General features: G+C 40.6%; 1 protein-coding gene across 1 annotated transcript in view; it reads left to right on the top strand.

Annotated features, from left to right (window-relative positions):
• Positions 1–12,937, top strand: part of frzb (frizzled related protein) — a 30,895-nt gene extending 17,958 nt beyond the window's left edge. The window contains exons 2-8 of the mRNA XM_046054577.1: positions 480–728; positions 3,768–3,800; positions 4,035–4,094; positions 4,693–4,758; positions 7,215–7,419; positions 7,879–7,942; positions 8,668–12,937. Coding sequence (XP_045910533.1) covers positions 480–728; positions 3,768–3,800; positions 4,035–4,094; positions 4,693–4,758; positions 7,215–7,419; positions 7,879–7,942; positions 8,668–8,733 — 743 coding nt within the window. The 3' untranslated portion in view covers positions 8,734–12,937. The remainder of the gene's footprint in view (positions 1–479; positions 729–3,767; positions 3,801–4,034; positions 4,095–4,692; positions 4,759–7,214; positions 7,420–7,878; positions 7,943–8,667) is intronic.
• The last annotated feature ends 816 nt before the right edge of the window (positions 12,938–13,753 follow it).

Raw genomic sequence — 13,753 nt, 5'->3', positions numbered from 1 at the left:
GGGGGGGGGGGGGGGGGGGGGGGGGGGGGGGGGGGGGGAACAATGTGAGTTCAAATAAAACGACCCTTAACCAAAAAGAGAAAATGTTGCTATTACAGTTTTTGATAGTTTTTCCCCAAATATGTCCAAAAACGGTTTAAAAGGGAGCAATATGCAGAGTACTATTGCTAAAGTATAGTTAATATTGTTTATATTTCCTTACACAAAACTTTCAGTTGAACTTAAGAACTTTAACTGACTTAACCTAAAATGATATTTACATTTAGCTGACTCTTTTATCCAAAGCGATTTACAATTGCTAATTGTGTCAGTTATGTCGCACGCTTCTGGAGCAACTAGGGGTTAAGTGTCTTGCTCAGGGACATATTTGTGTCTCACAGTGGATTCAGATCACCACAAATACACAAATGATCCAAAGATATTCTCACTGGTTGCTGAGAGAAACTCTCCTTGTAACACACCTGTCTGTATCTGTTCAGGTACTGGCTGCAGTCCGGATTTGCTCTTCTTTCTGTGTGCCATGTATGCTCCCATCTGCACCATTGACTTCCAGCATGAGCCCATCAAACCCTGTAAGGCGGTGTGCGAGCGTGCGAAGTACGGCTGTGAGCCGGTGATGAAGCGTTACAACCACAGCTGGCCCGACAGCCTGGCCTGCAGCGACATGCCGCTGTACGACCGTGGAGTTTGCATCTCACCTGAGGCCATCGTCAAGGCAGAGGGATCTGGTATCATTACCTTTTTTGTGTGTGTGTGTGTGTGTGTGTGTGTGTGTGTAGCTGTCCACTTCACTATGACATTTGATCGCTTGTCTTGCTTTTGTTTATCTACTTCTCCCACACACTGCATCAAGCATAGTCTGCCGAAGCCTCCCTCCACTGCTTATTTGGGTGGGTGATTTGCCGGCTGATCAACCTCCCGCCCCTCCTGTGACCCATGGTTTGACTGTATGTGTATTCAGAGCCACTAAGCTACGGACTTTCAGAATAATAATAATAAAAAATGCGTTAACGTGAGATAAAATAATTGTCTGCCTTGATTAATTGATGCGTTTACACATTAACTTGCCCTGCCCTAGTTTAAACATGTTGACTGTTTTTTACAGCACCTTCTTTGTTGCTGCTGTTGTCACCAATTATGAGTATTTGTCTTGTGATTGTGTGTCAAGACAATAGTCAAGATGACAAAAAGCCAAAGACAAAATAAATACAGAAAAAGGAAATGACAGACAAAAGCAAACCATGAGTTTTTGTTCCGTTACAGTCCAACAATTAATGTTGGTTGAGGCTCAGAATTGATTTCTGTGTTCGGAAACAGTAGTTGAGAAAATTTTCTCTCTCCACAAGCTCTATTTAGAAAGGCCACTAAATGGAGCTTGTGGTGTTGTACTGTTTCCAAGCACAATAATCAAATTTGAACCTTGGCTGTTGAGGTTAAGACATCATTTTAGGTTTGTACAGGATTTTTTGTGTGGTATTTCCCTGAAGTTTGGGGTTTTAGGCAAGTTTCTATGTGTATAGCACTTTTCAACAACAAGGCAATTTAGTGCTTTCAACAAAGTTTCTGTTTATGACTAAAATAGATTAATTACATTACTTACTTTTTTACATTATTCCGATATATTAAGATTCTGATATCACTGCCAACAATAACATATAATACTTTCACTCTTTTTACCTGATGGTGATAAGACCAATCTTCACCAAACATAAAACAACATTCTTATTGAAAAGTGAAATATAAAAACTTAAATAAGACCCATTAAAGTACAAGTTCATTGAAAGACAACAGAACAGCACACAAACCCTCTTAGACGTTGATATCAGACTAATGGGGTATATCTATCAGTCTTTATGGTTATAAATGTAATTTACGCCTGTAAAAGTCTTAATGTGGAGGCTGCTTCTGAATTAGGGAATTTCACTCTCTTCACTGAAAACCATGGACCATCAGGAAGCAGTTTTCCCTGCTTAGCTGAACCCTATCTGTGTTTTCTATCATGTTTGTAGTTTGTTTCTGCTCCCTCTCGAACAGATAGCATGAGTCATTTCCCCTCCAACTTCACTCCCACTGACTTTCTCAAAGAGCTCCTTGATACAGGCGGCCCGCTCATTTTACACTCAATAAAACCCTCACTGTCCTCTGCTTCTTTAAACAGGCCATGGAAGGGGAAAAAACTCATCTCAATCCCCTTGACCTCCATAACGATACACCCACGTATCTCTGAGCTGCCCTGGCCCGGCTCGGCTCAGCTGGGTTTTGGGATTTTCCCTCTGTGTGATTTGTTGACTTGCTGAGGTTCAGGCGGGGTGGATCGCTCAAGTTATTCCAGTGATTTTTCTGTGGCACTCCAATCTGAAAGTTGCTGTTCAGAAACAGAAATCTAAAGCAGCCGCAGTGTGCCTGTTTGTCTCCATTCATTGCTCACTTGATGTTGCATTCAAAGACACTCTGCACAGAAAAGAAACAATCAAACCCAGTCAAAGTCACCTTTGCAGCTAAAGATAGGTAAGAAGTAAACAAGACTCAGTGTAGCAGCTCTGAGAGGCTATACTTAGCACAGTGATGCTTTGAACTAATTGCTAATGTTAGCATTCAACTGCAACCGTTTCACAATATTAACCACGTGTTTAATGTCATGTGACTTAGTTCACGTGAGTTTTGTAAAGTAGTTAACGCTTGTGGTGTTTTAGGAGGCATGGACAAACGAACTATGTATCTTTACCTTTACCTTGCTTATTAGCACTAAACTCAAAGTTTAGCTGGAGCTGGTGGGAATGTGATTAGTTTAGCAGGTATTTGGACATAAACCAAAGCATTGGACAATGTCAAAGTCTGACCGGCTGGTTACTAAATATCTAAAAATTTCAAAGTCATGGTGCCGCTAGAGGAAAAGCCACACTCCTAGAGTTTGTGTCACAGTCAGTTTATGAAGTTGTTACAATTTGGCACTCTAACCTTTTATCAGGCTTTTCATTCAAGAAAGAACAACAAGCATAATGTAGCATTGAAGCCTGGGAAGTGGAAAAGTTGAGGGACAGAATTATTTTTGGGCCCATCCATGTGACCTTCCAGTAACACACCGACTAAAGGTTTAAATATGATAATCTATTGGAAATGTCAGTAAACCAAAACAGGGACAAAATCAAAGTCAGAAGACGATCAATAAGCAAACATGGACATTGTGAAAAGAACATGTGTCTTTCGGTTATGTTTGCAATGAAAGTGCATTGATTGCTGTTCTTTAGAGACAGTGAATGGATCAACAGTCCCATTGGTAGTTCTTAATTGTCCTGCTTCTCAGAGGATGATCTGTTAGGTTTTAATGACAAGCCATCCATTTTTGGCTGCTTATCTGGCTAGATATTCCTAGGCCAGGTGGGATATGTAAGAGAGAGAGCGAGAGCGAGCTCTGCATTTCCCATGAAGGCATGCCAAGTCACTGGTAGATCTTGTGTTCCAACCAAGATCCCAACATACTTCAACTCCTACACCAGGGGCAGCAACTCGCTTCAAAGTCTTAGGAAAAGGCTAAATCATCAGCCTGTTGTTTGTTCTGTCCAAAACCTTTATATTCTGGCTGTAATAAACTCTGCAGCCTCTAGGGGGCGCTATAGCAGGACTTGACGAGTTATCTGTACACAATTTCTGATGTTACTATACTTAATTTTTCTGAATAACCCTTTTCGTATTGTGTATAATAAAGACACAAGAAAAAGTGTTTGCTTTCATTTCATAACGAACTGTACATCTCTGTGTGTCTCTAGATCCATACCCGGACCCAACCAGGTGTAACCCAGGTGAGGATGACCTTTCACTTTCTCTCTGCCCAAGCTGTTTCCTAGCAGCTGGCTTGTTGTGTTAGCTGGTTGATTAGATATTAGGTTGTTCAGGTTGGACACATCTTTACAATAGCATTTGGGTGAATAAAACCAGTCTGTGACATCTGCTTCTGGAAACCAACATGCTGATGTGCATCAGAACAGAGCATGTTGTGTCTAAGCTGATCTTTTATGGGTTTTATCCTCTGACAGAATCTAGTCCAGACCTTTCAATGGAACCCAACAACCTCCACTGCAGAGGACCAAATGGAGGTAACCTGTCTGCTCACCTCGGAAGGGCTTGGCCTTTTAGAGGACTGAATAGTTTAACATTTTGGGATAAACATGTCATTTGCTTTCCATCAAGTTCTATACCATGAAAAGAATGAAGACTTTAGCTTAGCATAAAGACTGGAACAGGGGCCTTGCTCTGTCGAGTTGTAACATAATCTACCTACCAACACCTCTAAAGCTCACCAATAAAGACGCTGTATCTCTTTTGGGTAATCCGTACAAAAACTAAAAACAATATCTGAGTTACTGTATTTACCAGTTTTTGACTTGTAAATGCAGGTCGATGACTGTGAAACTTGTGAATGTTGGTCCTAGAAGACAAACTAATTTGGACACTGCATGTCAGTGTTATAAGGTAATTAAAACATAATTAAAAATAATAATTTAATAGATATAGTAATGTATTTTTGAACCTTACACAACCAATAATCTTAACAAAACGTATTGAGTTAACATGCACACAATATGACAAATTGAGAACCTGAACGCAGATTCTGACAGTCTGTTTTTCTTTTAAAATTTATGATCACCCACTGTGTGTGTGTGTGTGTGTGTGTGTGTGTGTGTGTGTGTGTAGATCGCTGTAAATGTGAGACAGTCAAAATGGTCTTGAAAACATACAGGAAGAACAACTACAATTACGGTGAGTCATATGTGACTTATTTCTCGATGTGCCATTGTTGTGTATAGTAGAACCTGCTGAAATATTGATGAGAATTGATCAGTTATCGTAAAAGCTATGCTTTACCTCTTCTAATGCACAACATGGGTTAAAAATGACACCTATTCATTTCCTATGTTATTTCATGCACAGCCTCTTAACTGTCACAGCTTGGTTAGCGTTAGGAAAACACTAGTGGGTTAAAATAAATTCGTTTATCCAGGAAGTTGGCATTCGAGACTGCAGATAGACGTGTTTTTTGTTTTTTTGGTTTGTTTGTTTTTTCCTGCCAGAGTTGACAACTTTCATTTGACGGACACTAGCTTTGCGGCGAGTCCTGCCTCTGATTGGCTAACCTTAATAATATAATTATTGAGCTGGATATTGAATACTTCTAAATATTGATTCCATTCCTACTAATCCCACTGAGAATCAACAGTTGGTTATACCTCAGGAGATAGTAGAAGTGTTCATGGTTTTATATTACATTAATGTTTGTTATAATAAGACAAACATGTAAGGCAAACACAAAAGTTGAAACACCACATACAGAATATATATTTCTTAGAAGAAGGGGTGCCATTTGTGACACCACTTGCTTCAATCTGGTTGTAAGTCTCCAGTGGGTTGTTACATTTCCAAATCAAACTTTTGAAAGTTACAATGTGTCTGAGCATTATGTTTGACAGCCACTTATCACTTATCAACGCTACATGTGAGATATCAATCACCACCGATCTGTTCAGTAAGTCTGAATTCTCATTACTTGTTTCGAGCCTTAATTGTGCTGCTCGGTGAGGTTGTTAAAAATCCCCAGTGGATTCTTTCTCTCTGACCTCTTTTTCTCCAAGATGCAGAAGGAAAGATTTCTGTGCCGAGGCAGTTAGGGTTGCTTAGATTAAATTAGACACACAAAAGCTAAGAGACCAGAAGGGCTTTTCCAGATGATTACAGCACACATGCATGATTTGGCAAATCCAGCAGAAATTTCCGTGTGGACTTCTGGAGCTCGCTAATGCCTTTGGCCACAGAATCCAATTTTTTCCAGCCATCGCTAAAAACAAGACCTCACTTTCAAAATATTCAGATATAATTCAAGTGGTAGAGTTTAGTGAAGCATGGGATCAGAGCGCTGAACACAGAGGTCTTTATGATTTGATGGCTGGCACTCTCACTGCTAATTACTGATTTTACTGTTGACTCTAACCTGCTACCACACTATTACTGGTAGTGCTGGTTTCTCCTCCACCTCTACAGCTTCCACCTCTTCTGGTTCCTTAGTGGCATATTTGTGATGCTGTATCTGTTCTTGTGCATTATGTTAATCCTTTGCTCTGGTACTCCTGAAGCTTTTGCTGTGCTTTCCTCACAGTCTCACACTGCTTGAACTTGAACATTTCCATTAGCAAATCAAGGTTCACCTGGTTTGGACTGCTGCTGTTGGGTATCCTGGATTGTTATATCCATTATCCAGGAAATGGCAGATACGACAGTGGAAAGACAGTAACAAGGAGAGACAGGAGGGGCTCCAGGTTACTGGTGTCACTGGCAGTTGAGGCAGGATGCAAGAGTTAAAGGTGGAGTAAACGATTCTGGATAAATCCAACTTGATAAATACCATGATATAAAGCAAACAACGACTAACTGTGGCTACATTTAAGCTAACATGAAGCTCACATGCAGTGAGTGCAAGGCGGTCCCAGAGCAGCACACCAGTTCCAGACAGCGATACTCACAGCTCTTCTGCTCCTATAGCTAACAACACAAATCATGGCTGGAACGACTGAAATAGTGTTGTTTGACTCGGTCCTAGTCATTTACAGAGGTCTAACCCTAACGTGAGGTTTATAATGGAGCAGTGAAGTCCAATACTACGTCCAGTGAGACCAATGAAACAAGTCTTATTTGTGAAAGTTCTGCCTCTAGGTCGTCTGGATGTCCTGTAGAGTGATGTGTTGGTTTTTCTTTATTGGCTCTGTCAGCCCTTGTGGGTCACTATTGGCTACAACTGGAGGCATCCAATCATCCGATCCTTGCAGACTTTGACTTACACAAACACTCTCATTAAGGCCACTTTATACTTCTTGGCTATGAGTATAAATGCTCATGACAGCGTACACTCAATGCAGAAATACAAATTGGACTTTAAAACCAGCTGTCTTTTCAGCACCAAGGATAGTGGCCAGTCTTTGGCCATGGTCTTATCACAGTGACTGATTTATAAGAAATACAACCAAAAGTAGTAGTATGTTCAAGACACAAAGGTTTCGAATAGGCTAAATGAGAACTATACTGGAAGAAAATGGAAGTATTTACTAGTTTTATTCATTGATTTGCCCCACCCACTGAGCCCCATGTGCCTACAATGAAACTAGAGTGAAACTTAAGGTCTCAACAAATCTAATGTGCCCTTGTATGCTGACGACTTCTTCCTTCAGTGATCAGGGCGAGGGTGAGGGAGGTGAGGAATCGCGGCCTGGAGCCCACAGCGGTGGTGGATGTGAAGGAGGTGTTCAAGTCTTCTCTGGTCAACATTCCCAAAGAGACACAGACGCTCTACTACTCATCTTCCTGCCTGTGTCCTCCTCTTGTTCAAGGGGAGGAGTACGTCATTATGGGCTACGAGAACGAAGAGACGTCCAGGTATGAGGAGCAGAAGTTGTAACAAATATGTTATTGACAACAGGGTTTCCTCCAGGACATTGGTTAGACAAAAGTCCGGCTTAAACTTCAACTCGATGCAATCTCTACTAACTTTTTAACAGACTTTTTTCTGACACATAAGCATCTGATTGTGACTGATGGGGCTATTTGGCCAACTTTTTTTCCTGACATTGTGACATGCTGTTCTGATTTAATTCCTGTGAATCAATCACCTGCTGAGCTGAATCAAAGCCTGACACTTCTCATCACCTCATCCATGTATTTGCTAGATGACAGTTTGACCAGTCACCTTACTGTGTTTACGTAGCACCACTACTTGTTTCCCTGAAGCTTAATATTATATTTCATAACATTATAATAATTTCTTCTGACATTAGCAGCAATATAAAACGCTGTAGGAAACCCTTCACAAACCTCACTGTTTGTTTGTGGTTGCAGGTTGCTGCTGATTGATAGCTCCATTGCTCTGAAGTGGAAGGACAAACTTGGCAGGAAGGTCAAGGTGCGATTCACATCCAAATGCACATAAACAGCAGTTTCTGAGCAGTAGTTTTGAGGCTTTATGAGTAATTGTACTGAATGTTCAGCCAGTTACATCAACTTAATGTAAGTCTAATTGGAAATTTGAATGTAAGTAGTTCTACACTAGTACTACAAAAACATGGAGAGAGATGGTTTCATCTGCAGCACTGGAGTAACATATGAAGACAACTTAAGAGCATGTGACTTAACGAAAGAGACCTAAAACAGGCTGTTATACAAAAAAGAAAGTAATGCACACCATCATGTGTAAACTAGCAAACATATGATCCGTCATATCAACTGTCTAAACCCTCTTCTTTGCTAAACCCCTCACATGAACAGCCATTGTCCAATCAAAACTTAGCAACCTCAACAAGTAGTGCTGGACCTGGCTTTCATTACTGATCAAAACAGTTGAATAGCCTACATTTTAAAGTTAACCGTTAAAATGTAGGCTACAAAAAACAACATAATGAACACATTTACACAATTATATTAGGCCTACTGTAGAAGAAGAAGAACATTTAGTCGGGATAATAAAAGTGAATTTTGCTGAGCCTCTCGTACTCTGCATCCGCTAAGGCTCCTCCCTCTCTTAGTCCTGCACTTGGGTCTACTAGCCGTAACAATGTTAAAAAAAAAAAATGTATGTCAGATCATGTCTGCCTGCCATGACACTTCCTGTCTATCTGTCTTTCTGTCCAGAGATGGAATCAGATGCTGAATGTACCGAGGAATGGCGGAGCAACAAAGCCCCAGAGTCGCCACTGAGATCTGACTGTGTGTGTGTGTGTGTGTGTGTGTGTGTGTGTGTGTGTGTGTGTGTGTGTAGATATTGCACTATCGCAGGCTGTTTTAGCTGAATGTAGTTCATCTCTTCATGTGTCAGTCTGTTTTTTGTTAGGGATGGGGATCAAGAATCAGTTCCAAATTGTCCGATCCATCAGCATCGTTATGCTTCGGTGTTTATCAAACAATTTTTATCAATGCCTGCATGTTTTTTCAGATAGTAACACACTTCAAAACAATCACACTCAAGCACTACGCTGCTAGAAAGTCGCATCAAGAAGAAGTCATGGCGGACAGGTCGAAAGGTCCAAAGTGCGTTATCATTTCACAAAAGAAAAATGACATCAGCGCTAGCTTTTCTGTACAATAATAATTTCTAGTAAGTAAACATGAGCAATTTGCTGAAACTTCTTTTTAATCAACATGAACTTAGAGTCCAGGAATGCCATGTATTTGACACACATTTTTTTTGTTTAACTATAAAAACCTAAATGTAAACAAATTCATAAGAAATATTCTCAATACCCTGCGATGGACTGGAGGCCTGTCCAGGGTGTACCACGCCTTTCGCCCGATGTCAGCTGGGATTGGCTCCAGCCCCCCGCAACCCTGTACGCAGGATAAGTGGTTGACGATGGATGGATGGATATTCTCTCATTTGATCCATTTTAAATGAAGACAGGCTACAGCTAGCTCAATAAAACCCTTTCACACGAGCTGCACAGGGAGGGATAATGACTGAAGAAAAAGGTTAACGAATGTAGTAAACGAGCGCAGCTGAAAACATGTTTTTTTTTCAACATTGATCAAGAATCATTAAGGGAATGGATAAAGAATCAGACTGACAAGCATTGATAATGGCATTGGCGTTAAAAAAATCTTAGCAATTTCCATCCCCAGTTTTAGATATATTTTCTTTGCACAAGTGTGTGTGTGTGTGTGTGTGTGTGTGTGTGTGTGTGTGTGTGTGTGTGTGTGTGTGTGCGTGCGCGTGTACACCTGAAGCACTCAGTAAAGACGAAGAGATGGGGGTGGAGCTTCAAAGCTGTAGTACTAAACCTACACACAGCCATGCAGTATGTACATGACTTCTTTTTTTTTTTTTTTTTTTTTTCCTTTTCTTTTTTGGGGAGGAACACATTTATTTTCAGTGGGGGCCATGTTGGCTCCACAGCTCCTCTCCGTGGTCACAGTCTTTTAATAATCCTGGATGTTGGTCATGACATCTTGGTGACGTGACAGAGGACATTTAAGTAATACGAAAGCCATTTGGACTCTTGGACAGTTTTGGACTATGAGAGGTCTGTAGCCATGACCTTGACTTTACTGAACTCTTTACCGAAGAAGGAAAACTGCATCAAGACCAACAGCAGCAGGAGCGGCGGCGGCAAGACGTCAACAGTGGGAGGGTTTATATACTTTCTTCAGTATTGTTGGATCCAGCGCCTCCAGAACAAAGCAACAAATGTCCGTATTACAAGTCATACACTCAGTGGCCACTTTATTAGGTACACCTGTAGAATCTACTGCAAGTCAATGCAACAGCTTTGCCGGAGAGCTGTGTCCTTTGTTTATTACTGAAGTCATAGTTAAATGTGGTTCTTCTACATTTATTGAGGTGGTGTTAATTATTTGACCTCCCTATTTACATACATGAGTAGGGGGCAGAATAAAACACCTCCACCACAAACTACGACCTTGCTGCTTAAAAACATAATTGAATTACACCTACGAAAAACTGGACATTAAAGGCACCATACAAGTGGATTTTATGGCAGAACAGTTGTATTGGATTGTACAGGTGTACTTAAAGTGGCCATTGAGTGTAAGTACTGTAGACAGAGTGTGGAGTGTGCCACTGAAATAATTGGAGACTACATAACTAATTAGCTAGCTGCACGAGTCAGCTTGAAAATGTACATCTCATGGAGCGAATGTTTGCTCAGTTACCTAGGGAAAAAATAAACAACCATAAATGACATGGAATATATTTAAAATTTGAAATTCCATTTTAAAATTTTGGATTGTTTTGGATGATTATTTCATAATTTAAGGACAGAATAAGAAAAATAATTTGACAAAGTGAGTTGAAGTAAGTTTTTTTTAAAGCATTTTTTTAATGAAAACTTTGAATGGCACACTCTAGACTCCGTGTGTGTGAATAATGCCTCTTGATGAATCACCAACATTTTAGAATTTATTATAACTGATCTTGTGCTCATCACTTCTATCAGTGATAATCTTTTGTTTTGTAGTTCGGTGAGGTTGATCAGGTCGTATGACATTTTAGGGGAAGTAAAAGAGGTTTTTTTAACTTACTATTACCAAGACACACTGCTTGTTTGATTGATGCGATGGGGTGTCACACTTCCGACCAACGAATATTTGCTCCGTCCCTCATTCATTTCTATAAAAAATTTAAGCATGCGTTTCCTGTTTCAGTGAGATCTCTCGCCGGCTCTGGCAGATCAGAGATCACCATCGTTCATCTTGTTTAGAAGTACAGATGTTGTTATTTTGGTGTCATCACCATGATTAGCACAACACACTACGAACTGTAGCATCGCTCTTACAGACTTACAGTTTGTGATCAGTATTTATTACTTGCGTCAGATCTGTGCCATCACGTCCCGTTTCGGGGGCCGAGTGCAGGGCAGTTTAATTGAACGGAAGACCAATGTGACCGTACTTTAACACTACGGAATATCAGTTTCTACATTTTACTGTTCGGGTGTCAACATTTGTAAGCTTAGCAAGTATCATTGGCAAACACTTAGTAAATATACAAACCTGGCACTTTTTCCCAACAATTTACAAGACTTGCCTTGTCTTTGCATGGGCGGCATACATTAGAGGACTTCCGGGAAACTACGATAATGACCGTCTCCACACCAAAAAGGAAACTACCGGTAAATGCCACACTCCAGCCACATCTATCGTACATCAGATGGATGATGCTAACAGAAGATGTGATCGAGGTAGAGTAGTGACGATAATGTGGGGCATGAATATAATGAACTTGTCGACCTGCATCAAGATGTCGTCTGTGGGAGGGCGAATTTATACTTCTAGCGCGAAGCACACCTTCCTAAAAACGTAACTACGTGGCACGGCAACGCAGGCCGCAAGAAGTGTGGCTCCTTAGCATTTCCGGCTTGTCCATCGTCTTCTCCCTCAACCAGTTCAAAGCTCGTACATACCATCATCTCCAACGCCTTCTCTGGTTTCTGTGTTTGAGTTATTTCACTAAAGGTAACATCGAGCAGCTCAAGCTCCAAAATGATCCGCCATTGTTTGTTGTAGCCCACACCAACAAAGAAGAAGAAGCTCAACATAGTAGAACATAGAAACCCCACTACCAACTAGCATTGTGGCGGTGTAACTGCAGAGCGACGCAGACACTGACGCTCATGACGGCACAGCATAGACTTGAAGCAGAAGTATGAAAAGGCCTTAAGTACAGTTTTCTTTGTCAGTGGCACGTTGAAGCGAAGTGGGCCTCGTTGTTAAATGTTAAACTCAGTTAAATGTCAGTCCAGCTGCTCTGAGGGGTAGAGATTCTTTATATGGGATGTGATCCACTTGCATACCATAGATTAAGAATAAGAGCAGCCATTTTGTCCATCCTTTTACCTATCTGCAGCCGGCTGGTCTTTACCCATACGAATGAGCTCTGAGAACCGTCCAGCCAGGAAGAAACCATGATGATCATTCATATTAAAGACAAGAAATTCATTTAAAAAAGGTGTTTTTCACAGCAGATATTTTGACTTGTCATATTAGGGGAAGAACAGGTGTTACTAACATTAACACATTAACATTAACAGTGGATGTGTTTTATTCAAGTGCCTCATTTAAGTCTTGACAGCAAGCCAGCAATTACAGGATCCTGAAACTAGCTACAAAATGGAATTCAGCCATCCCTCGTTATTATCGTCATGTCAAAATGTCTTCTGTGAAAACGTCCTTATAGCAGTTAACTTCATTGTGACTTTAAATTACAGACATGGGGTGTCTCACCACTGCCTCTGACATACAAACAGCACTCTCATTATCGCTCTGTAACTGTTTATGTAAATACACTAACACTCAGTACTACAATACTTTTATCAGTAAACTATACTAACACTCTGAACTCTGGACTCTTCACAGCAGTTTGAACCATTAAACATGAATTTAGATGACATGGCTGGAGTCTATGGGTGTTTGTGTCTGGAAAGTCTCTCACTGTCCAGGTTGCTTCTAACTATAAAATGGACCCAGTCTGTTTTTAACTTCCTGTACCGCTGGAGGGCAACCATGTAAACTGCAGCATTATGCAAAACAATATAACAAAATGCAACTTTGTAAGACAGGAAGAACTGGGTGCACTGAAGGGAAACTCAACAATGTACATGTGCAAACTAATGTTAAACCCAGAATCTTCAAACTGAAGCTGTGATTCTGTATTTTGCTGCCTGATTAAAAATGTTGCTTTAAGACCCAGGGATCTTGCACAGTGTGGGAAAGAATGGCATTTTAGTAATTTCCAGAGTGCGGAAACAACAACAGTAAACCGTAAAACGTCAATTAGATCCTGTCCCTTTTACTGGCCTGGGGCCTGTACCATGAAGCAAGTTCAAGATAATCAGGATTTCTTTTATATCTGGTTTCACTAACCCTAACAATTACCATCAGGATAAACTGTCACACAAAGCTGGTTATCAAGTCAGTAAGTCAAACCAGGGTTTCCTAATCCAGACATGAGCACATTCACATAAAGAGATAGCGTAGACTCGGCTGTGTGTCTGCGTTTCCACATAAAAAAAAAAGCCTCAGGCACTGAATAAGTGGTCGTTCCAACTCACTTCTCGACGAACTTCTCGTCGCTTCAGAAATCTGATTAATTTATTTGACGCACTCAAGTGTTCCAAACATTGTTCTAAATTATTTTCATAAAGCAACAAATAGAAAAATACATTCATGCCATAAAATGTGCTCAAATTGTGGTTGAAAGACTGAA

Source organism: Micropterus dolomieu, linkage group LG07 (assembly GCF_021292245.1).
Source record: "Micropterus dolomieu isolate WLL.071019.BEF.003 ecotype Adirondacks linkage group LG07, ASM2129224v1, whole genome shotgun sequence".
Taxonomy (NCBI): domain Eukaryota; kingdom Metazoa; phylum Chordata; class Actinopteri; order Centrarchiformes; family Centrarchidae; genus Micropterus; species Micropterus dolomieu.
The sequence above is the reverse complement of the archived record's forward strand: the minus strand, read 5'-3'. Positions and strand labels throughout refer to the sequence as shown.